This window comes from Aquarana catesbeiana, linkage group LG09 (genome assembly GCF_042186555.1).
Source record: "Aquarana catesbeiana isolate 2022-GZ linkage group LG09, ASM4218655v1, whole genome shotgun sequence".
Taxonomy (NCBI): Eukaryota; Metazoa; Chordata; class Amphibia; order Anura; family Ranidae; genus Aquarana; species Aquarana catesbeiana.
The window spans coordinates 201,480,699-201,506,881 of NC_133332.1; the positions used below are offsets into that span (position 1 = coordinate 201,480,699).

A 26,183-nucleotide genomic window follows, 5' to 3' on the forward strand; every position below is an offset into this window, starting at 1 on the left:
GTAGCGAGGTATACTACCGCTGTTTAGTTCAGGCCACCCCGGCCCCCCTAAATCTCGGGGGGAGATATCTCTAAGGAAAGAGCCCCCCATCCCATCCTACCTGGAGCTCGGCTGGAGGAGCGTACAGCGTGGACACTGAGACAGACAGATCAAGCATGAAAAAGGTATGTGCTCTTGGCAGCCCCCGGTGGCGACAATAGGCATAGCATATATTTACTTAAAGGAGAAACCTACTAGAATTAAAAAATTCGGAGGAATCTCCCTTACCTTATTCAGCTGCAGGGTTCTGTTATACAGACCCAATCTTCACCTCTCATGGTGGGCTCCGTTTGGAAAAACCTTCAGAGACAGGGGCCCCCTAGAATAGGAGGATTCGCAGTTCTTGGCCCGTAAAGCACCCCGCCAGGAATATGGCTAGAAAAACCAAATACTGGATCCCGGGGTCCAGCTCTCTAAAAAGAGAAGCGTTACAGGTAAAACCTCGTTTCTTCGGACACAAGGCCCGGGTACCATCCAATTTGGCCTGAAAAAGCACTTTGAATGGATCCGGTTGCATGGCTTGCCCCAGTATATGATATTCCTTTGGAGCTTAGCACAGCACATCTTATTCGTGACTAACACCTAAGACACTGGCGAAAAAAACTGAGGCATCCCCAGGAAGGGGAGGGGTTATATAGGGGGTTGAACTTCCTGTCTAGGGTGTGACCAGTGTCCAATCACCTAGTGATACCCTATAACCCATCAGTAATTACTGAGGCTCTGTGTTTTCCGTGATGTACGAGAAAGAAATCTTATTTTCACATACTAGGGAGCAGAGATGTGACGGAGAAAGAGGCTTCATTCTGCATAGCAAGTAATGGGAACACACGGCAGGGAAAAAAAGTGTGTGTGTTACATGCAGGCCCTCTGTCCTCATAGGCCTGGGAACAGCCATACTCCTGTTGTACAATGTTTGGTAGAGGAGAATGTTCTTCTATTCTAGTATCTTAAGTTTACCCACACCACAATCTTTTCTTCCAGATCCATTAGCTTATATTTTCACTGTACTAAATATTCAGGCAATGGCATCAAATACAGCTTGAAAAATCTCTAATTAGCTCATGCACACTGCAGCTCAAAAAAAATGCTTTTACAGGCCTTTGAGCTTTTAATTCCCTGCCTTAAAGCTTAAAGAAGAGTTTTTGAGCAGAAGCATATTTTTTTTTTTAACAAACACTCCCCGTCAGCTAATTTTTCACTCCCAAATGACCACAGGTCATTGCAAAATGAGTTCCAGTCACCATTTTCATTGAGCAGGAGCAGAGAGATCACTGTGAGAGCAGAGAGAATTTTTAATGTTTTACTGCAATCATCATTTTTTCAATTCCACAAGGATATCCATTGTGACCTTATTAACAACATCATTTGGATATATTATATATATATAGTCTCTATCTCTCGCCTGTGTGTCAAAAAAGAAAAAGAAAAAAAAGAAAGAAACAACTTTTGGCCACAAAATTTGGCCAGAAAAAAAATGGTCAAACTACAATTGACCACAGCATTTCCACTGGGATTTCCACAGCATGGCCACTGGGAAGTTCCTGTACCTCCCAGAGCTTCCAATGAGTAGACAGTATTTTCTTAACCACTGTATACGGGGAAAAAAAAAAAAAAAGTAAAACTTGAACGCTCATAAAAAAAAAAAAAAAAAAAGTTTTTTACATGCCTATGCACATTTATGCGTCTATTCTGCTTGAAAGTTGTTCTTAAAAATGCAAGTTTGGTGGGGGGGTTCTGCCTGTAAGCTCATATGCCTGTAAACTCATGTAAACGCCTACAGTGTGCATGGACACATTGGCTAACATGGAGGACAGTTTCCAGGCAGAGAAAAATGAGAGAACAAAAAAGCCCAAACACCTGTAGGAGCAGCTTCTTTAAAGAGGTTGTAAACAGCCAACATCTTTTACTGGAGTTACTTCCAGGTTCGCGGGCTTCGGCGCTGTGATTGGCAGAAATTAGGTAGTTTCTTCAGTGCGCCTGCGCACGTTTAGTAGATATTTACAGTACTTACAGGTAAGCCTTATTATAGGCTTACCTGTAGGTGCAAGTGGTGTAACAGAGTTTACAACCACTTTAAGCTGCAGTGTGCATGAGCCCTAAAGCAGAAAATAGCTGGGTCATCAAAATACAGACCCTGTAATTTGAAGCCCAAAAGGAGCTAAGTATATCAATCAGTGTTTTATGTAAAAAGTTCTGAAAACACATAAAGACCACTAAGACCTGATCAGCTGTGTCCAACCTTTTGACTTTCCTGGGTCACATTGGAAAAAGAGGAATTGTCTTGGGCCACACATAAAATACACTAACAAGGACAGCTGACGAGTAGAAAAAGTCGAGCAGGTCACAAGTTAATGATCACTGATATAGATCATGTAATGTAAAGTAATAAAAAAAATATATATTTTTTTTATTATTAAAGTAAAAAAGAGGGCAGCATAAAAAGGTATGCAATATTTGACACTGTTTTTGATAAACTAACGCATCAATATCTGGTTCAGTGAATGTAGTAGCAATTCTCAATGTGCTCATCAGATATTTTGGTTCCAAGTTTGCCCTTTGTGTGCTTCAGTCTTGAAAATAGTTGTTCGCAAATATTTAGATTGTAAGCTCCACGAGCAGGGCCCTCCTATTCCTTCTCTATTGAACTGTGTTGTAATTGTACTGTCCCCCTTTATATTGTAAAGCGCTACACAAACTGTTGGCGCTATACTGTATAAATCCTGAATAATGATAATAATATTATTCATAATAATAGGTGCTGCCGAAAACTGATGACATGAAAAAGGTGTTATTGTGAAGAGTGGGATATTTTTGGGAATAGAAAAAAAAAAAAAAAAAAAAAAAAAAAAAAAAAAACTTATAAAAGTCCAAGAAAGAGACACTGTCAAATTTTTCTTCAGCTGCATGTGTTCGCCAAGTGCAAAAAAAAAAAAAAAAAAAAAAAAGAAGAGGCGGGGGGGGGGGTTATGATTTTGTATTGGGCTGCATTTCTAGTGGTCTCGGGCCTCATGCAGCCCGTAGCCTACAGGTTGGGCATCCCTGATCTAAGCACTTTTACAGCTATAAAACATGTTTAAATACCTCTGATGTCAGATATCCTAGCGGTTCAAACTTGGCATCTATCTTGTAGAAGGCAAGCTCTTGCTCCAGCTCATATTGCTTCTGGCAGGCACGGGTTAACTCCAGGGTCTTCTGCTTCAGCTGCACAGGAGGAAACATCCAATTATTTTTTATTTTTGGGACACACACACACACACAATAGGGAATTTTTGAAAATGCTTCACAGACAGGCACAGAATAATGGGGGGCAGGCAGAACACATCACATACACCACATATGACATGCCATATGATGACGAAGTATATATTCTTGGATTTAGTGGTCTAAAGAGTGAAACCACCTCACTGATCTGAGAGTTCAATGTGGACATGATTGGGAGGGCACAGATCAAATGATAGTTTATAGAAAATAGAATAATGGAAAGAAGAAATCCAGTCAGCAACAAAAATGTATCAGTGTTAATGACTACATTCTACTTACAATTATTTTTTCCCTGAGCAGCCCAAGCCTTACTTCCATCAGTGTCCCCCCCCTCCCCAGTCCTAGTTAAACTTTGTTTCCTTCCTCAATACCTTTCTCCTTGCGTAAACAAGATAACTTTGTATGATGCCCGAAGAAGAAATGGTCAGAGCTGCTTTGTATGAAATATGCAGACTGCTGACGCTCATACTATCCCTTGCTCATTTCTGCCATTAACTAGGTATTCCCATTGTGCGCCCAACTAAAAATTTGCCTGCTGTACAGAATATGACAAAAACAGAATGTGAAGATGGCGGAAAAAAATGAAGGAAAAAGGACTTGTAAAAAGGTAGCAATTTTCAGTGAATAGTCTAAATTGATGTTTTTATACAGACTGGAATTCTTCTTTGGCAATTATATTCTCTGCTTCCATCAACTTAACTACATCTAAATAATATGGACAGATGTAGGGTTAAAAAGTACAAAAATGCGGGCAGTCACAAACAATTCTAAAAACATTCTGAATTTACATAAAGGTTTTAGCTGCGAGATGCCCTATATACTGCTGCGGCTTGCAGTTTGGCCACATAAAGCACCATTGCACAGCTTGTCACATGCATAGTGACGGTATACCTCACACATGGCATGCAGACCCCCTCTTGCAGAAATCACAGTGCAGAGCTACAGGAGGAATGACAGAAAACGTGAATGAAATTTCATGCAAACACAAAGCCACAAACAAGAGCGTACTAAACCTTAATTTAACATGGGGGCTACCTTTACACAGGCGTACAAGCTCAAAAGAAGAAAGGCACTGACACATCAGGACAGAAGCTGGATGAAGTAGGGAAGAAAAGGTGACAGATTGTTATAAGATGGACAAGTAGACAATACAGTAAGAGTGCCCACATTTGCGACCAACACAAACTCTGGATTGTTACAATCAAGATGTCTATTCGTTCTCTGTCATCAACATACACACTCTTGGACCAATGATCTCACAGAAAGAACTCTGCCAAGTGATATTGCTTTCCTGATGTGGTACAGCACTAGTGGAGTTTGTTCTCTACATACTCAGAGAAAAGCATTCAATTTCACACACAGACTGTTCTACAGCAGATGTCGCCAACCAGTGGTCCGTGGACCACTGATGGTCCACGAGATAATTTTGGTGATCGCCAGAGGTTCTGTCGCAAATCAACATTGTGGTGGATGTATACTGCCCAATTTTGTTTCCAGTGTTGTTGTCAATGCGTTGACAGTCAATACGGTCAGTAGGCATTGAGACCCAATGAATGCTCTGTAGTTCCGACTCCTGTGAACTGAGGGAGGTGCCGGGAGTAGCACAGAGAGCAGGAAGTGAAGGAGGACACCTTCCAATGGCAGTGCTGATCAGAGACTGTGGAAGGGAGCATGGAGCACGAGCACAAGGCTGGATAAGGAGGTGAAATTCCAATCAGGAGTCTGTGTAAGGCAGCAGTGTGATGCAGAGTGCAGGGTGGGCAGAGAGCCAGAGCATTGGGTTTATAAGGTGTGTAAAATTCATGTTAGTGGTCCATGGGATTCAAAATTGTGAGTTTAGTGGTCCGAACAGTTGACGACCACTGTTCTACAGTACAGTTGCTTAAACTGTCATCTCATGAGCAACTTTAATATTACACAGTTACATTGATACAGACACAAGATGAAATCCAGCTCATGAACTCTTTAGACAGGGCAGTCTAAACGTCATCACCACAGCTCAGCAAAATGCTTTTATGGGCAAATATTTTAAGACCCAAAACTGTCACTTAATTTTAGGAGGGAAACAAAAAAAAAAAAACCATAACTACTGTGAATATTGCAACTGTGACCATGCACAATCAAACTGCACTACTGACATTTCTCCGTGTCACCTGCCTGTCCATCACAATGCCAAAATCCAACAAATATGCAGACAGGATAAGTGTTATGTGCCCAAGTTGGGCAAGGTAAAGCAGAAGGGACAGGGAGTTGCACTTCTACTTCATATTTTTTATTGTTTTTCTCTTCCCCGTTCTGCAGACAACCCTGCTCCCCCTTGTCTGTCTTAGCCCCTGGGTCTCAAGGCTCGGGCACAGCGCACTGACCCCCGGTCCTAGCTGGTGGGTCGGTGTTAGTTTATATTCTATACCCTTATAATATACGTCTTATCACGTACTTTTATGTGAAACTCTTTCTTATGTTTTATGTCTATATTCCCTGCATGGGAATTTGTTATCTGGTTTTCCCTTTTTTCATATTTCAATAAAAAACCATTGTACCAGAAAAAATGCATACACGGTTAGAAATGCGAACATCAGAGAAAAAATTTCCATCCTCCTCCTTCAAATGTTCTGGTCACTGTGGTCGAAAACAAATGGCAATTTGACCCCACTAATTATTAGAAAAATGAATGAATGTTTTTACAACAAAAACGTTGAACAAATCCTACTACTGTATACCCAGCTTTAATGCTCATTACTGTCCCCTAGCAAAACCATATACAGCCCGATCTTTGGCCCAATTCACACAAAAGTGTCAAGCACATGCTTCTTGTAAAGATGGGTTTCTAAATGCTTTCTCCATTGCATATTATCTCTACTGTAGGTATATAAATAATCACATAATATCCAATTTTATTTGTATCTGCAAATATCTCAAAGTAGTTAGAAAAATACATGCATGGCATGCAGGGAAAAAAATGCACCATGCATTACAAAATAAAAGATCATTAAACACATTTGGAATATGTAAAACTTGGTGGCTGGGATGCATAAAACCAACTTACTGAAAAAATAAATAAAATATCTAATGTACTAGTGTTTCTCCAGCCAGTGGTAGAAACAGATTTGTCTTTGGTAACAGGTAGAAACCTTCTGTCACACTTGAACAGACAGACAAACTACAGTTCTTCCACGTGTATAGTATGTAATGGCAGGACGGTGTTCTCCACTTGTAACAATATTGTAAAAGTAAGGGGAAAGTTTAATAGAATGGGGCAAAGTTTAAACCTCACAGTTATAAAGTGTCACTTGATATTTTAAATGGGTGAGGCAGAGCCATTACAACAGCTCTTGGGTACTATGAGGCTCAGCCATACCATCTGCTTTTTCCATGCTGTGTGACTGCCAGGATTCCTATCCTTACAAATACCAAAAAAGGGCTATAAATGGGAGGGAAAAGTATCAAAATCAGCAAGGAGCAGTGGTCCATTCTGATAACTGTACCAATGAGACTGTTGAGGCTGGGTAGAGAAAGCCCTTTAAACTTCACACAGACACAAGTCCAAACAAAAAGTTCAGGCCTCAGGATCAGGATATTTTACATATGAAGTCTGAATGCTTTAGACTGCATATAGGGTTATGTGCATCCCAAAATGTAAATGTCAGTGCAAAAGTATCACACCAAGAGAATGCTACTTGCAAAGCAATTTCCTCTTTTCTGCCTGTACTGAACAAAATGACAAGAAATCCTGAGAAGACAGAAACAAAATGAGTAACATTTTGATTACTACACACTATACGATTTACCTGGTACATACTATGAAATCTGGTGACCTTATGAAACTCTGTTTACTAATACTTTGAATGTTCAATAGATATCCAGGAAAAGGGGGAAAAAAAAAAACACATATAAACGCAGTAAAGCCAAGAGTGGCTATTAATGATTTTCAATGTGGCCAATATTGCTCTATAAAAAAAAAAAAAAAAAAAAAAAAAAAGATACTTTGCCCTGTGTTTTTTGAAAACCTGGACATTTGATGGTAGCCACAGAAAAAACAGAATTCAGCCAATGCTGCGTGTCTTCCCAACTCCCTACGGCCAGAGACCCATCCATTCAAAGGTAACATCCCACAACCAGAACAGATAAACACGATGATCCATAAATTTGTCCAACATTTATTCACTTATTACAAGGTCAATGACATTAACTGAGAGGATGCATGTCTTATGACAAGATGGTCCAGTCATGGGCTTTTGGTAAATTTCAACATATGCGCCAGCATTAGCAACACATTTCTCTAGGTGGAGTTGAATGTTCTGCACGGCCCTTTGCAACATTTTGCTTGGGACTTTCTCTATACACCCCTCGAATTACCGCTTATAAATTGGTTACATTCTGAGGTTTCCTGGCATACACTTTCTCTTTAAGCTATGTTCAAACTGTTCTGACACGGAAGTTGCATGACGTATGATCCGACTTTGCCCAGCGATTTCATGTCTGACTTCCATTAATGGCATCCGACTTGCAGTCTGGTATGAATTTTAAGGAGGAACCCATTTGCCAAAATTAAAAAAAATAAATTAAAATTAAAAGTTGGATCTTCGTGTGACATCCCCCGGACGGCCACACCCCATGGCTATATAAGAAATAGCAGACACCTGACCTGACATAACAGTGGGAGGCAGCATTAGAGCAAGACCGGGTCGGCGGCGGCAGAAAACACGGAGCTACGACGGGGACGGGGACATTCTTCATTTTCTAATAAAGGAATTTTCCAAAACCGTCTCTTGTTTTTTTGTAACACTACACTTTTTTTGGGTTGTTAAGTAGGGGTACTCAATTAAATTGGGGGGGTGGTTGGGATCTGGAGCCCCCCCCCATGTTGAGGGCATGTTGCCTGGTATGGTCCGGGGGGGGTTCTCGCTCACCCCCCCCCCCCGACCTGCTGGGCTGCATGCTAGGATAAGGGTCTGGTTTAGTCTTGGGGGGGACCCCGCAATAATTTATTTTTTTCAATTTTGGCAAGGGTGTCCCTCTCAAGATTCTCGGAGCACAAGTCGCATGCCACAAGTCGGATTAGTTAAGATGATGATCCGACTTGGATGCGACTTACATTCAAATCAATGGGCTGAAATTGTGCCCACGTCGGACCAAAGTAGTTCAGGGAGCATTTTCAAAGTCAGACCAACACAAGTTAAGATGGCTCTGGAAGTCAGAGCGCATGTTGGACCAGTATGAACCAGTTAAAGTACCTCTAAAAGGAAAAAGTCCAGCGGTGTTAAAGTAAAACTATAGGCAACATTTTTTTTCCCATTTTGGATAGCGCAAGGGAAGGTAGTAACCCCTGTCAGATTTTCGCCATCTCTGTCCCATTGCAGAGATTTCTCTTCACTTCCTGTCCCATAGCCAAACAGGAAATCCCTGCAAATTAGGGGAATTCCTTGGGGACCCCCAAGACACCAGAACGAGTGTCCCCATTGGAACATTTTCCCTGTATTACTTTTCTGGGGACAACCCAAAATTTTGTGATTTTCTTTTAATTTCAATGATAAATGGTAAATAGGACAAATAGAAGGGTTGAATCTCCTTAATGGGGGCACAGACAGCAATAAAAAAACTGACAGGTGTTCTAATAATTCTACTCTATCCAAAACAAAACAAAAAAGTTTTGCCTTTAGTTATACTTTAAGTCTGGACTTCTCATGACAACTAATGACTCATCCAGGGGAAAGCAATGGCTAGCCAATCCCATGTTGTCAGTGCAAAATGTGCTGGTGAACGGTCCTGCACATTTTCAGCATCCTCCCAGGCAGATACAATGGGATGGACAAATTCCTTGAGAATGTTCAGGTATTTCTCAGTGTTCAGTGTTGCTTGCAAAATGTATGGGCCAGAGACTGGACCATTACAAATGCCACACCACATTCACCTTAAATGCAGTTTTTTAATGGTCCAGTCTGGATGCTGTGTACTGGGAGCCCAGTAATGGCAGTTGGGCCGGTTTACAAAACCACTAACATGGACACGGCATCGTCTGACAAAAGAATTTGTTGCAAAATGTTCAATTCCGCCTCATTTCATGCCAGCATGGACTCCGCAAACTCCACTTAGATATCACAGTCCTCACATGACAGAATTTGGACAAAGTGTGGTTTCCATGGCTGCCAGTTAATTTCCTTCGTTAAACGCTGCACTGACTCATGCGACATACCCAATTCCCGCTGGTATTGCGGAAGGAATTTCTTAGGGGTATTCTGGAAGGCCGCAGCTTTTCTTTCCTCTTTGAAAGCGGCTTTTGGCGACCCAGGGCCCTTCTGCTGATTCACTAAACCACTAGTAACAAGTTGTTGTGCAGCCTCTTTATGGTTTTGTAATCCGCCTCATGTTTACCTTTCACTGTTGTTCACCATCTCTGCACGAGAACTGGGGATTGCCTCATCTCCATTTCCGCAGCAATTTAAGCACAATCATACACCGACAGCCTGCTGGACACCATTATCGGACTTGCATTGGAAAGTGCTGCCACACACAGTAGAAGGAGGAACGAAATAATGAAAGTACTAAAAGGACATAGAGGAGCGTGCAGTATAGGAATGAAATTTCATACCTCACCCAATTCCTTCAATTATTACGGCAAACAAAAAAATTGGACATAAATATGGATCACCCTGTACTTTAGAAATGATACATCTAAATGGAATTGCACAATATTGGTACTGGCATAGATTAAGCTCGGCAAGTCTACATGAATCACAATCTGACATTTTAACTGAATTTGGCTTTTAGTAGATGCTATGCTACAAAGATTTGAAGCGAATTTTAAAAAAATCAATCCATAGTATAGTATAGTAGATAATAGAAAAACCAGTCTGAATTTAAACTGCATCAGTCTGAAGTAGTTAGGTCAAGGATTTCTTGTTCTGGGTTACTGCACAGCCTTAATGAAAAAGCAAAAGAGGTCAGTATGGGTCACTGTATTTACCAGCTCATTTTTGGTGTCCATCTCTTGCTCCAACTCTTTGCAGCCCTTCTTGTGTTGTTGAGCCTCCTGCCTCAGAGACTTGTTAAGTTCATCCTGGTGGTGAAGCTCATTAAGCACATTAGCCTTCTGGCTCTGCAGTTCTTCAATCTCCTTCATCTTTTTCTCCAGGTCTCTCTCCAGTTTCTCTACCTCTTCTGTAAGCAGAATATCTCTTGATTACTAGTTTTAAAATTTTAGGCAGCAAGCCATGTGAAACCAAACATTTAGATAGCTATAAGTTTAAGTGACATAGCCAGTCATCCCTTCATAGAAACAGAATATCTTTGGGGTTTGGAATGCTGCAGTTTGGTCACCAATATAGCAGTTCTCTTCATCAGAGAAAAAAATAAAATGCATTAGTTTAAGTGATTGTAAAGTCTTGTTTTTTACCTAAAAAAAATAAAAACAACAAACATATCATGCTTACCTGCCCTGTGCAGTGGATTTACACAGAGCAACCCAGATCCTCCTCTTCTGGGGTCCCTCTTAGGCGCTCCTGGACCCTCCCTCCTGTTGAGTGCCCCCACAGCAAACAGCTTGCTATGGGGGCACCTGAGCCGAGTCACAGCTCCCTGTGTCCATTCAGACACAGGGCCACGGCCCGGCCCCCTTTCTCTTCTCATTGGCTGACTGACTATGATTGACAGCAGCGGGAGCCAATAGCGCCACGCTGCTGTCTCAGCCAATGAAGAAGGGAGTGCCGGGCAGCCAAGACATTCCTACAACATTGCTGGATCTAGAGAGGGCTCAGCTAAGTATTGGGGGGGGGGGGGGCTGCTGTACACAGAAGGCTTTTTATCTTCATGCATATTATGCATGAAGATAACAAACCTTCTGCCTTTACAATCACTTTAATGCAGTTGACTAAAACATTTGTGTTCAATAGCAGATAAATGTCATCAGAAGTTAAAAAAATGATATATTTAAATGCAAAATGTAAACTTTTACCCATATTAAAGCGCTCATGTGCTTCTTGTCTCTCCTGGTTTGTGACTGGCTGACCATCCAGAACATTCAGGGAGCGCAGATGGAAAATTATGTAGAGGCGATAATGGGGAAGATCAGCAATCGGATTATCCGCCAAGAAGAGCGATGTTAAATCTTTTAAGGTCTTCAAGCGAGAGACATCCTGAAACTGTAGAAATACCACAATTAATACTGCATGGGAGCATTCAGGAACACAAATCATGGGAGGCCAAAATATTGGCCACATAAGTCTAACCTATCATTGAAGGAAGAACAATTTAGGGTGTCCCTGTTAACCAATCAATTTCTTCCACTGGTTCTCCCATAACATGTTGAAGGAATACAATTGCTACAATGGATAACTAAATCCCTGAGAGACAATTTGATAAATAAAGCCAATTCTGTTCTGGCAATGTTATTCATGCATAATAACCAGTTATACTTACTGAAAATATTTTATTCTGCTTTAGATTCAGGGTGCTAAGTGCTTTCATCTTCTTTCCAAACCATACAGGTATGTGCTCAATCTCATTCCCAGCCAGGATCAGCTTCTGCAGGCTGTGCATGTGCTCCAATCCTTCAATTTTACTGAACAAGAAATCAGACTTAATTAAGTCCCCTCAACAAATACACAATCCAAACTGAAGATCAAAAACAATGGTGTATTTTTTACCAAAAATGGGCCACTATTGCTGAATATAAGTGGTTATAATGTACAGTATATGCAACATAGAGCTGCAGTGAGTGAAAAATCAGTCTCCTGGTAAGAATTAGCCTGAAAAAAAGCAAACTGTAGATTTTGGTTTAATATGATCATAATGTAAGGTGCTAAAGGCGTTCCAATATTTTAGTAGACAAGGAGTATCATAACCTAAGCATACAAATTAATTCAGAAACAAAATGATTATAAAATGTGGAAGCTTTTTATTGTACTAAAATGCATACTCCCCACACAGTATTACTTTTTTGTATCTATTATAATAACGGAAGTGACAGTGTCTGACACAAGGGTACCTGATTCTGTTATGCGACAGGTTCAGCTCACGAAGCCGACTCTGTTTCTCCAGTTTCTCAATTTTCTCTATGAGATTATAGCCAAGATTCAAGACTTCCAGCTTCTCACATTTCTCCAGGTTTTCTATATACTGAAAACACAGAACTGTAAGTCAGAAAAAAAAAAACGCCAAAACACACACACTTACCCCCAGTCCACCCCATAAGTACCACCACCTCCATTCTATTCAGATTTTGAAGGAATACATACAAGACTTAAACACAAAGTATATAACCAAGATATAGAGAAAATGCTGTGCTCTGAATTGCCTGAGTGGGGACAGTGCATCCTCTGTATTCAGAATGAGAGGGTCAGGGTCATGTAAGACAGAGCCCAGGTAATAAAAACAGGACTAACACCTTCTCCATCTCCATCAGCATATAGAGTGCCATAATAGTAAAAACTGCACCATTTTAACACAAGCCAGGCTATCCAAATGACATTTTCCTCTGAAAAAGGTACAACTTACAGTATGGCTGAAAAATATCTGCATACTGCAGCTATGCAATTTTTTCTGAAACATTTTTTTACTGAAACATTTTTTTACGACGCCCATTAGCAGTGCTCAACAAAGCAGGGGGCCAGGTCTAGAGATTCTAAAGAAAGTAACATTGCCTTTATTTTTCTGCAGTGCAAACTGTACTAAAGCTTTTAGTTATATGAAGGCCTCCGGAACAATGTGACCTGAATATGAATGTCAGCTACATTAACTCTGACCGATAACCGCCAACTAGATCTATGAGAAGAAAAACATTTACAACTAATGAACCCTTTTCTTTTCTAAAAGGACAATGAGACCATTTCTGCTTTATATTCCACAATATTCTCAAATATTTCTAGGATGGTGTGATTTCTGGTTCTTCCCCAGTACATTAATTTGGTCCTCGCTGTCATTATTAGAATACATAAGCACAGCTGAATCCTCCTCATATTTTACCGAATGTACGATACTTGATTGGGTTTATTGTATGATCTCATAAACTACCTTGAATTTCTTGCCTCCTTCCTTTGATAGAGAGAGATTTAGGGTTGTCACAAAAGAAAAGTTTTCCTGTTTCGACAATTTTCGAATAAGGTTTTCAGTGATGTAGCGAATTCCAGATTCATTATCTTTTCCAACCAAAAAACAAAAAAAGGTTATTAGTTAGAATGAAGAGGGTATGTGTGTCTGTATACCTATTTTTTTTCTGATTAAGCATAAAGTTATAAATAAAATAAGCTAAAATCAGGTCTGGTCAGAAAAATAGAGGCTTACATTGACTACCACAGTGGACTGGACCACCTATTTATAACAACTAGCATATTTTGGCAGTGACCCTACAATGATCCTGCAGTACTCCAGTGTTAGGCGGACCACATATCCATGCATTTCACAGTGGCCCAAGTTTGTAACTTCCACAGGTACTGTAAGGGCTCATTTACACTTGCTTCGGCTTCAACACACATTAACGGCTAGTTTACACTTGCTTCAAAACAAGGCTTCTGATACACTTTGTTAAAGCTCTCTGAACACCGGTCAGAGCTACTGTCACTAAATAAAATGGTTAGCTTACAGTCCTGTTTACACTTTGCTTTTGCCTTGGCTTTGCTTCAAAAATCATACCCCATGTAGCTTTAGTGGTGCTTCAAAGTGTTTTAAAAGCCTACATAGAAATCTATGGCAAAGCTCACTTGAAGCCCCACTCCCGCCCCACTGAAACCTCAAAGCCCCACCAAAGGCTCATCGAAGCTCCACCAAAGTTTCTGGCCATCGAAGCACCAAGCAAAAGCAAGGTGTAAACAGGACTGTAAGCTAACCATTTTATTTAGTTACAGGAGATTTGACTGGCGTTCAGAGAGCTTTAACAAAGCGTATCCGAAGCCATGTTTTGAAGCAAGTGTAAACTAACCCTAACTGCCTCCCACAGGTACTCTAATTATTTTCTTCCAGAACTTTTAGAATGTGCCTTAAGTGGTATTAGGATTGTATCCCCCCCCCCCCTTTCTATTAGTTGAACTGGATGGACTTGTGTCTTTTTTCAACCAGACTAAATGTGTAACTATGTAAATATGACTGGACCAGAGAAGTGTGTTTCAGACAGGGGCAGACCAGCACACATGTTCCTTAGATCACTACACATACACAACCGCTATTTCAGAAATATGTTAATCAGAAGTCCTGATTTCTAGTACACTCATTGTACATCTTCAAGACTGTCACCTTTGAAAACTTTAAAAGGGGTTGTAAAGGTTCGATTTTTTTTTTTAAATAAAAATAACAAACAAGTTATACTTACCTGCTTTGTGGGTTTTGCACAGAGCAGCCCCGATCCTTAATGCATAGAATGCATTAAGAGTGCATGCATGAATACACAATGCTTAGAAAAACCATGAGATTTTACAATCCCTTTAAACAACTCCACCATTTGGCTCAGGCTCATAGCAGCCTATCTAGCAATAAGAATCATGACTATTTAATAACTCTGTTTTGGATCTAAATAAAACCAGCCATACATGGATTGAAATTTGGCTGGTTCATCAGGGACAGCCTGAATTTCGATCCATGTATGAATTATGGTTATGAAGAAGTACATAGGGGAAGGGTTTGGGACTTTGTATGAAACATGCAGCCAGGGAGGTATCACAACAAGAATGTGTCTGGTGGTTGTATTGTAAGTTATAACTATGTACATTACATAATGGTATAATACATACAAGAAAGTATATTAAGTAAAATGTATTTCATACATAATATATAGTAACATGGCCACATAATGGCATAGTAGCATATTATTGACATTATAAAAACACCAAACTCATTATTTTGTGTCTCCACAATATAAAACAAAACCATAATTAAATTGGTACAATGCAGTAAAACATGATCAGTATACTGTTGGTGACAATCTTGAGATGTAAACTAAGGGCATCTATATAGCTTGACGCATTTCATGGCTAACTTCCACTCTTCAGGAGCGGATGCAGGTTAAGTGTCTATAAAAATATTAAAAATTACAAGGGGTCTGTCTATAAGAGGAGGGAAAGAAGGATGGAAAAGTAAATCACCCACTCATACTTAAACTGCTAAATACCTTTTCTTATCAGCAGTATATACAGTAGCACATCTTGTGACTTTCTATTAGTGTCTGGTTAAAGCTTGTACAGGAGTTTTCATTTGCCTCTGACTGTCCTATGAGGCTGCATGACCACTGACTTTGTCAGGACAGTGCTGATACACACCAAACTAAGCATGTGCAGAGTGCCTCCTAGGGCTCTGTACTATCAGCAGATGGATTAGGGACTGTAGAAGAAGGGAAGGATGAGAGAAGACAGGATCAAATAGCCTTTTTTACACAATGCACAGGATTAACCCCTTAGTTTCCATAGTGAGCATAACAAGCATGCTTTACTGCATATACAGACTGATTTTACTGTTGTGGGCTTAGTAACACTTTAATGCATATAATGTATTAAGGTAAAAAACCTCGAGGCCCTAGAACTAGTTTAAGATCATTCGGCTATTCAAGTGTAAAATGTGAGTTGTTAGCCAGCAACCTATCTTTTAGGCTGTCATTTAAACTCCCTTCCAAAACCACCTGCTGAATGCTGCTATGGCCTGTAAAACAGCTATGTGGAGACAGAACAACCCACAATAGAACAGTGGCACGCCAGAGTAACCAAAATACAAATAATAGAATAACTTACCACAGGATTAAAAAGGCAAAAAAAAAAAAACACTTTCAAATGAGGTCACCTAGGTGCCTACACAAAGACTCCATCTCCGCAGGTCATAATATCAAGGCTGGCCCATAGACAGTTTGAAACTCGGTCAGTTCAGCATGAACCGGCTGAGATTCAAAGCGTGTCTGGGCAGGTCTGAATGTACCAAGTTGATCGATTAATCAACTTGGGTACATCTAGCCTGCTGGATTCACTTGCGATTATCACTAGCAGCTGCTAGCAATAATCGCCATTTTCTTCCAGCTAGAACGGCTTCCGCCACCCGCACCCTGCCGGGAGCAGACAGCTGTGCGCCAGGAGGAATTCCCCTGACAGCACTGTCTACGTTGATGGGGGAATCCTGCAAAATTTCTTTCCTGCCACCCGTGGCAAAAATAGCGGTAAAATCGCAGAAATATTGCACGACTTTGGGGTTGCAATAGTAGAAACCCAGCCTTACATTTTATACCCCCCCCCCCCTCCCAGAAGGTTTCCCTCAATGTACCCCCTTTTATTTCCATATATACACCACTTATACTCTAGAACAGTGATGGCGAATCTTGGCACCCCAGATGGTTTGGACCTACATTTCCTAAGATGCTCAACTACACTGCAGAGTGCATGAGCATCATGGGAAATGTAGTTCCAAAACATCTGGGGTGCCAAGGTTCGCCATCACTGCTGTAGAATATCCCCCCCCCCCCCCCCCATTAATTCGACCAGAAAATGGAATGTGATGGGTAGAACAGCGGTCTCCATCAAGTTGTGTGTATTGAAATAAGAAAAAAAAAAGTATACGAATGATTGACTTTTTCTAGTGTCATACAATAGAAAGTACCATATTTCTTTGAACTGATTTATACCGTGTTGATGTAACTCCAATCTTACAGAGCTGCACTACTTTATCTGTTCAGATAAAGAATTTATAATAACACAAAAAAATTTTTTTTAAATAAAAAGTTGCCACTCTAGGTCTCTTTTAATGTAGTTCTATACTTGAGAACAAGAAAGTAGGATCCACATGTGCTGCAGGAATGGGTTTCTAATCCTTCTAGTTTTTCATTCCGTATAAACAGTATACTTGCACAAGATACCTTGGTGCATCTCATATTCTGATATTTCACTATCCTCAGTCATGTCCAAGCTGCGGCTAATGACCCCAGTCCTTAGATACGACGCAGGGTTTTGGGGTTTCATTGCTAGAGATGCAGATTGTAAATTCGCACTCGAAAATGGCAATAAGGGAATTCTGGAGTTTTTCTTCATTGCTAGGATTTTCGCCAATCATAGATTGTGACCTGTAGAGAAAAAGTAAGAAGTGTGAATCTCTGAAATTTTACCTCCTAAGAGCTCTGTATTTGATTAGATTTGTTGCCCACCATTTCCATAACCATAAATTCTTTGGTCCGTCAACACCTACAATCAGCCTCATAGATATTTTTGCCAGTTTACTACAAGCAGAACATACATAATACACAAAACTATGGTCTCTATGAAATGAGACATTTATAAAAGAAGTATAAATGATCAATTTCTGCAAATAAAATACATGCATGGCGGAAAATAAAACAGACAATTTGCTGCACAATGGGTCTCATTATCCATAGCAACTGGTCAGAAATGAAAAAGGTACAACATCTTTCTTTTGCTGTCACTGTCCAATAAATTTCTTACCATGACTTTAGCTTTTGGTAACACAAAGCGAGGAAGGTCGTACATAGGGGTGCAGTGCCGAAGGGGGTACATGTTCCCCTGTTTATGCGGCAACACTGATTCAAGCCCCAAAAAAGGCCTCCCCTATGGGATAAGTGCAGTATTTATACATTCAGACATACTATCGGTCTCTATACCTAGTGGGATTGAGCACTCACCCACTTTAATAGTGGTCCTGTTGATACTGTACTGAATACATTTAGAGCGGATATCTGGTACTATTTACCGCTGTGTGTGACCTATATTTTAATATATTCTCACATAATTGCTATATATCAGTGATACCCTATCATAGACCACAGAATATGTGGGTATCCATACACAAATATGAAAATTTCAATTCTCATTTGTCTTGGTCATTTTTTAGTTCTGTAAGGTTCCCCCATACCCTGAGCCACAAGTTCACCAGCACCTACCTAATCTTTGTCCTGAGGAAGCTAATATCTCAGTGAAACGCGTTGACTAGCACATTTTTGGAGGCATTACTGGATCAGAAATTTTTCTTCCACTTTGATACATTTTGACATCAATCTCTGTACCTTAGATCCAGCCCTCTGTAACTGCATAATTGGATAACAGGTAACTGTGTCCATACAGGGTGTTGTTTATATGTTGGTTATATGTTTTTTGTAATTTTAATAATGTTGTAATAAAATGTATACTTTTTATTTACTTTTCCTCTCATTGTGTGCCCACAAAGTCCGCCAATTTTTTGATTTGGTTAATCCTTATATATAGCTTTTGGTAACAACTTCACTTTTATGTATAAATCAGCCAGATATTAGAATACACATTAGCTGCTCTCAATACTGTCATCATAGGAAGCCTGCAGAAACCAAAGAAAAGCACACACCGCTACAGGCAAATCTTCAGGTGCAGATGGATGACAGGTGCAGACCCCGGCTCACCACCATCCAATGCAAATAAAATAAAGAAATGCTCACACTCCGAATATCCAAAAAGCTTGCTACCTTAATAGTCACAAGTGTATCAGACAAACACAGGACAAGCACTTGACATGTTTCGCAAGGAATAGCTTGCTTGTTCACAACCCTTGTGACAATAAGCCCTCATGCACACAGGCTGTTAAAATAACGTTATGAAAACGCCAGTATCTTTGCAGTGATTTTTTTTAACTTTTTTCAACGTTTTTGCAATAGCGTTTTTTCAAAATTTTTTTTTTTTTTTTTTTTTCAATGGATCAAAAACGTCAAAAAACGTTGGTGAATGACGTTTTTGAGCGTTTTTGAGCGTTTTTACAGCTGAAAAACGTCTCTCAGAACCCACTGGTCCTGGGTTTTTTTTTACAGCTTAAAAACGCCCATGCCACTTAAAAACGCCTAGGTGGGCATGAAGCCATAGACTAACATAGACAGGCCTTTTTAAGCTGCAAAAAAAGCTCAAAAAAGCAGCTGTAAAAACGTCCGTGTGCATGAGGACTAAAGGTACATCAAGCAAGCTTTATGGATATTCGGAGTACGACCATTTCTTTATCATAGGAAGCCTGCATGGGTACCCAAAAATGTTTCCTGCGTGCACCAAACCTTTGCCTTCCATCAGATGGGCACAATGTCTGACTCTGCTGAAAGTACAAATACTTTACAATTATCTATTCTATAATATAATCTTCCGGCTGAGAGTGTTATCAGCCTACATGCTGAATAAAAAGATACATACCATGTCAAGGCACAGCACCTCTAAAACAGGGGCATTATCGCCTGCGTAGAAAAAGTGCTTTTTCATTCTATATCAAGACCTCAGAGATCGCACCTAGAAAATGCTAGAAAGGCCTGTTGCACACGGTACTGATGTTTGAGCATCTGCTTTTTTTTTTGGACGTATTTTCAAGCATCTGCTTTGTGTATATTTATGCATGTATTTGCACATTTGTTCACACAATACATTCCTAGGGACAATTCATTTATATTTATGCTCGTATGTGCGCAATTGCACGTGCCAGCACAAAATACTGACCGGGCACGCAGATTTTTCTATTTTTATTTTTTTTTACTCAAGAAGACGCAACACTTGTTTATGCGTCTGTGTGTATAGGCACATTGTAAACAGTGGACTGCATTGTAGATCAATAAAAAAAAGAGCTTTTTTAAACTGCATTGTGCAGGAGGCCTAAAACAGTTCAACTATGTTTACTTAAACAGATGTGGTGCTAAAATCCTCAATCAGCTGAATATAACAATGTATAGAGGGTGCCTGGACACCAAATTACAAATGGCTGACAAACCTGCACGATGTGCAACAAGGTGAAACATCAAAAGACTCACCGCACAATGACGATTAGTAACATCTGAACAGGAAAAACAAACATAATATGAAAAAGTGTTAATAATCAGCAGGAAACTAGAGCTGACTAATGCCCACTTCCTTCCTCTTCTCAGTATAGGATTCTCTCTATATATGATGCACTCCTTTACAGTGCCTATTCTGTTTGCACATTATTTGGATCACTTTTACAACCTATAGTTTAGAAAAGTTGACAGACACTCCACTCCCCTATATACACACACACACACACACACACTACTATACACACTACTGTAGTGCTGCCTTGGTGACTAAATTGCTGTCATAATAATAATAAAATCAATAACAGTATACAGTACCAATAAAATGACAATGTAACAGAAGAAAAATCAACTGACAAGCACCAGGCATAATAGTAAAACTACTACAATCCAGACACTGTTGGTGTGTACATATTATTATGGAAGTGATAAATAAAAACAAGCATTGCAAGTAGCTGTAATTAGCTGCGGGAGCTGGAAGCCTCCCACTGCTTTCAATGAGGCTGCAGCTAATCACAGACTGATTGTATCGCATATAAATCAGTACTGGGCAAAAACGCATATGGGAATGTGGCCTTCACACTTGTGCAGCTTGTCCTGTGACTTGGGACCCGATGATTTCCAATAAGTACCATTCACATCTGTGCAACTTCAAAGTAGTCCCCGCACTACTTTGGTCCGTCTTTGATGCGACTTGAGGTCCATAGACCTCAAGATTACACAGGCATTGCTTCAAGTTGCGTCAAAATCACGTGACTTTCAGGCCGTACAAGTGTGACAGGGGACTTAAAGTGATACTAAAGCTTCTTCTTTTTTTTTTTTTTTTTTTTAAATAACAAACATGTCATACTCACCTCCACTGTACAGCTCGTTTTGCACAGAGTGGCCCCGAACATCCTCTTCTGGGGTTCCCCGGTGGCTCTCGCGGCTCCTCCCCGCATTAGTTAACACCCTGAGAGAAGCGCTCTCCCGAGGGGGTTACCTTGCAAGCGCGCTCCCGAGTCATTCATTCGGCGTCCATAGAAGCCAAATGTATGACTCGGCCCCGCCCCCCGCATCATTGGATTTGATTGACAGCAGCGGGAGCCAATGGCTGTGCTACTATCAATCTATCCAATCAAATCTGGGACTCTGTGGAGAGAAGGACGGCGCGTCCCCGCCGAAGAAGATGAAGGGGCTCGTGACTGCCAGGTGTTTGTTCATCTTAATGCATTAAGGTGAAAAAAAAATGAGCCTTTATAACCCCTTTAAAGCCTTACGTTTGATCAAGAGGTCAGATCATGTCTGAGGATCTCGGTGTGTGTTAATCCACCTACTTTCTATTCTTTTAAATAAACTTTCAGAATCTTACTCATGAGTAGAGGTTGTTGCTTTCCTCATCAGAAGAAAACACTGAGAACAGCAGAAATCCATAATACAGTAATGAACTCCATACTGTCAGCATGGTGAGCAGTGCACCAAAGCTAAGGGACACAAAATATAGGAATTTTGACTGACCTGTAAATTGCTTATCTTGGAGCACAGCAAAGTACACACTACTTGTATCCATAGACCATGAGTTATATGCAGCTACCTTAAAGCGGTAATAGACCGCAACAAAAAAGATGAAAAAAAAAAGAGCCCCTGGGTAGTTTTTGTGATAATGTGCTAGTATGCACAGCATACTAGCACATTATGACAGACTTACCTGAAAACAATGCCCTCCAGCAGCAAGTTGTCACATCAAATCCATCTTCACAGGCTTCGGCCATATGTACAGCCGAGCCGTGATGACGTCACGCCCACGCATGCGTGCAGGAGTGATGGCCACGACATAGGGCGCTTGAGGATTGGCACGGGAATGGGTTCTGATAGGGACAGGAGAAACTATGTTTCTTTAAGCTGGTACACAGAGACCAAATATCACAGAAACCGTCGGACATTCGGCCAGTGTGTACAGCAGCCTGTCTACAGAAGCCAGTGTAACGACCGGCTTCTGTCAAACAGGCATGCTGGAAAAAAAGCATGCGATGAGCGCTGGCAGAGTGTTCTGGTGGGGGGCACTTATAGTGTGTACCTAGCTTAAAGGTGTAGGCCCTGGAGAAGAAACCACCTTAAGTAGGAAAGAAGTCTTTGGTCTCAAAACTAAATTTATCTTTGTGCAAAACAAGAAATTGCTCTTTACTGGAAAGTGCTGTCACATCAGAAACATACTACAGGTGGAATGGCTATCAGGAAGGTAACCTTACAAGTGAGCTCTTCCACAGAATACCTCTAATTGATGTAAAGGGACTCCCGTAAGATTTACCATCATACTTGGAAGACTTACTGGGGAATATGCAGTATACAGGGTATATAACATCAGAAGGGATCGGTGTATACAGGGTATATAACATCAGAAGGGATCGGTGTATACAGGGTATATAACATCAGAAGGGATCGGTGTATACAGGGTATATAACATCAGAAGGGATGATAGGTGTATACAGGGTATATAACATCAGAAGGGATGATAGGTGTATACAGGGTATATAACATCAGAAGGGATGATAGGTGTATACAGGGTATATAACATCAGAAGGGATGATAGGTGTATACAGGGTATATAACATCAGAAGGGATGATAGGTGTATACAGGGTATATAACATCAGAAGGGATGATAGGTGTATACAGGGTATATAACATCAGAAGGGATGATAGGTGTATACAGGGTATATAACATCAGAAGGGATGATAGGTGTATACAGGGTATATAACATCAGAAGGGATCGGTGTATACAGGATATATAACATTAGAAGGGATCAGTGTATACAGGATATATAACATTAGAAGGGATGATCGGTGTATACAGGGTATATAACATTAGAAGGGATCGGTGTATACAGGGTATATAACATTAGAAGGGATCGGTGTATACAGGGTATATAACATTAGAAGGGATCGGTGTATACAGGGTATATAACATTAGAAGGGATCGGTGTATACAGGGTATATAACATTAGAAGGGATCGGTGTATACAGGGTATATAACATTAGAAGGGATCGGTGTATACAGGGTATATAACATTAGAAGGGATCGGTGTATACAGGGTATATAACATCATAATGGATCGGTGTATACAGGATATATAACATCAGAAGGGATCGGTGTATACAGGATATATAACATCAGAAGGGATCGGTGTATACAGGGTATATAACATCAGAAGGGATCGGTGTATACAGGATATATAACATCAGAAGGGATCGGTGTATACAGGGTATATAACATCAGAAGGGATCGGTGTATACAGGATATATAACATCAGAAGGGATCGGTGTATACAGGATATATAACATCAGAAGGGATCGGTGTATACAGGGTATATAACATCAGAAGGGATCGGTGTATACAGGATATATAACATCAGAAGGGATCGGTGTATACAGGGTATATAACATCAGAAGGGATCGGTGTATACAGGATATATAACATCAGAAGGGATCGGTGTATACAGGATATATAACATCAGAAGGGATCGGTGTATACAGAATATATAACATTAGAAGGGATCGGTGTATACAGGATATATCTCACCCTCTGCTTACAATCCTGGACATCAGGAGGACTCGATCAACTGCCAGCTCTTGGTATCTCCTCAATATGAGTCGGGCCGCCGGTTGCCATGGCGACGCGTTGTTTGGTAAGTGGCAGTTGTAGTTCTGCACGGCTTCTTGTCCCCGCAGAGGAGCGCAGAAGCTGGGTGCGGATCTCCCGGAAAAGAGGAGAGCGGTGGATCGATGCGGGCAGAGCGGTACCCGGTGGAAGAATTAACAATTGGAAGCCGCGCAATTACCGAGCCATGGGCGCCGCCATATTGGAGAAGACTGCGCCTCAACTGTCTGACAGCCGGTGGGCGGGGGGAATGACATCACGCACATGTGACTCGGCAGTGAACGAGGAACGGACTTTCCAGGACTCAGCTGTGACTCCTTTTTCTTCTCCGGGACTTCTGTGGTCACTGCTCTGTAAAGCCTTGGGAAAAAATTCTTACCTTCCAATATTTAGGATGATATATTGTACAGTATACATAACTCCCAACTGTCCCTGATTTGGAGCAATGTCCCAGTTGCCAACATTGCAAAAAAAAAATTTGTGGGGCACTTTTTTGGCTGTAGGCGGGGCCATATAATTAGGGGCGGGGCATGCATTTGTAGGCGTGGCATAGCAAAAATAGGAAAACTGGGCGTGGTTTAAGGGGAATAGTGGGCGTGGCTTACATGGGCATGTCTCAAAGGGGGTGTGGTTAGAGTCTGAGATGAATGAGGGATGGAGAGGGAAAGGGGGAGAGAGGAATGAAGGGACAGCAACCCTAGCTCCTACACAACAATGGAAATATGTGTATTCTAGAAAGTTTAACAATCAGCAGATAAAGATACTCCAAACACCTGGTGTTAGCGCTTCAATCATCCCGGCACCATGATTGTTATGGTGTCAGGATGATTGAAGTGCATTAATTCTATTATTACATTGTAATATAAAATGAAATCATTCAACTCACCATAATGCCGAATCAGTCGGATCCCTGAGCGTGTCATTAGCCACATCGCCTGCCACCAGCAGAGTCCTTCCTTGCATCGGGTGTCCCCAGCAGAGTCCTTCCTTGCAGCGGGTGCCCCCAGCAGAGTCCGTCCTTGGATCGGGTGCCCCCAGCAGAGTCCGTCCTTGCATCGGGTGCCCCCAGCAGAGTCCGTCCTTGCATCGGGTGCCCCCAGCAGAGTCCGTCCTTGCATCGGGTGCCCCCAGCAGAGTCAGTCTTTACACCAGTGTTCCCAGCCTCAGTCCTTAAATCAGTGTCCCAGGCAGAGCCATAGTTCCCCCCCTGTACATAGTTACCCCCTCCCCCTGTACATAGTTTCTTGCCCCCCCGTGCATAGTTACCCCCCCTGTGCATAGTTGCCCTCCTGTAAATAGTTACCCCCCTCCTGTAAATAGTTAACCCCCCTCCTGTATATAGTTAACCCTCCTGTATATAGTTAACCCTCCCCTCTCCTGTACATAGTTAACCCTCCCCCTCCTGTATATAGTTAACCCCCCTCCAGTATATATTTAACCCTCCTGTATATAGTTAACCGCCCTTCTCCTGTATAAAGCTAACCCCCCCTCCTCCTGTATATAGTTAACCCCCCTCCTCCTGTATATAGCTAACCACCCCTCCTCCTGTATATAGCTAACCCCCCCTCCTGTATAAAGTTAACCCCTCCTCCTGTATATATCTTACCCCCCTCCTGTATATACGTAACCCCCCCTCCTCCTGTATATAGTTAACCCCCCTCCTGTACATTAAAGTTAAATTGCTGCAGAGACAAGAGCCAGTGGCGTCACTACAGCTGGTGTCACCTGGTGCGGAAAAAAATTGGTGTCACCCCCCCTCCACCAACTATGGTCCCCCTTCAGTACAGACCCCCCCACTAAGTACAGACCACCCCTCCAGCAGTATGGATCCTCCTCCCTCAGTACAGACCCCCCCACTAAGTACAGACCCCCTCCATCAGTTTAGACCCCCTCAGTGTAGACCCCCCTCATCAGTATAGACCCCCTCAGTACAGACCCCTCTCCCTCAATACAGACCCCCCTCCATCAGTGCAGACCCCCTCCATCAGTGCAGACCTCCCTCCATCAGTGCAGACCCCCCTCCCTCAGTGCAGACCCCCCTCCATCAGTGCAGACCCCCCCTCTATCAGTGCAGACCCCCCTCCATCAGTGCAGACCCCCCTCCCTCAGTGCAGACCCCCTCAGTGTAGACCCCCCTCTATTAGTGCAGGCCCCCCTCAGTGCAGACCACCCCCCCATCAGTGCCAGTGCAGACCTTCCCCTCCCATAATGCCCCCCAGCACATGTCCATTTGTCAAGAGCAAAAGGAGCATGAGTGCCCGGCGCTGTGTGTTCAGTGGAGAGGGGAGGGGCCGATCCATGCAGCTAACCCCGGCTTCAGTATTGTGAGAGGAGAAGCCGATTCATTGGCTGCACGGATCAAGCCCCCTTCCTCTCTCCACTGAACACAAGGGAGAACGATCTAGCGGCGGCCGTTTTGCTGAAGCCAGATGTTGAAAAAATGAAAAAGCAAACATTCCCAATCTCCTTGGGCAAAATCCCGATTCGGGACAGCCTCCGATCGGGACGA

At 41.7% G+C, this 26,183-nt stretch overlaps 1 protein-coding gene across 1 annotated transcript in view; it reads right to left on the reverse strand.

The window, feature by feature from the left end:
- Positions 1 to 23,911, reverse strand: part of CNTRL (centriolin) — a 185,198-nt gene extending 161,287 nt beyond the window's left edge. The window contains exons 1-8 of the mRNA XM_073599547.1: positions 23,597 to 23,911; positions 17,117 to 17,320; positions 13,309 to 13,433; positions 12,284 to 12,414; positions 11,716 to 11,857; positions 11,252 to 11,438; positions 10,265 to 10,458; positions 3,121 to 3,240 (exon numbers count right to left, since the gene is read on the reverse strand). Coding sequence (XP_073455648.1) covers positions 3,121 to 3,240; positions 10,265 to 10,458; positions 11,252 to 11,438; positions 11,716 to 11,857; positions 12,284 to 12,414; positions 13,309 to 13,433; positions 17,117 to 17,288 — 1,071 coding nt within the window. The 5' untranslated portion in view covers positions 17,289 to 17,320; positions 23,597 to 23,911. The remainder of the gene's footprint in view (positions 1 to 3,120; positions 3,241 to 10,264; positions 10,459 to 11,251; positions 11,439 to 11,715; positions 11,858 to 12,283; positions 12,415 to 13,308; positions 13,434 to 17,116; positions 17,321 to 23,596) is intronic.
- Positions 23,912 to 26,183: the final 2,272 nt, after the last annotated feature.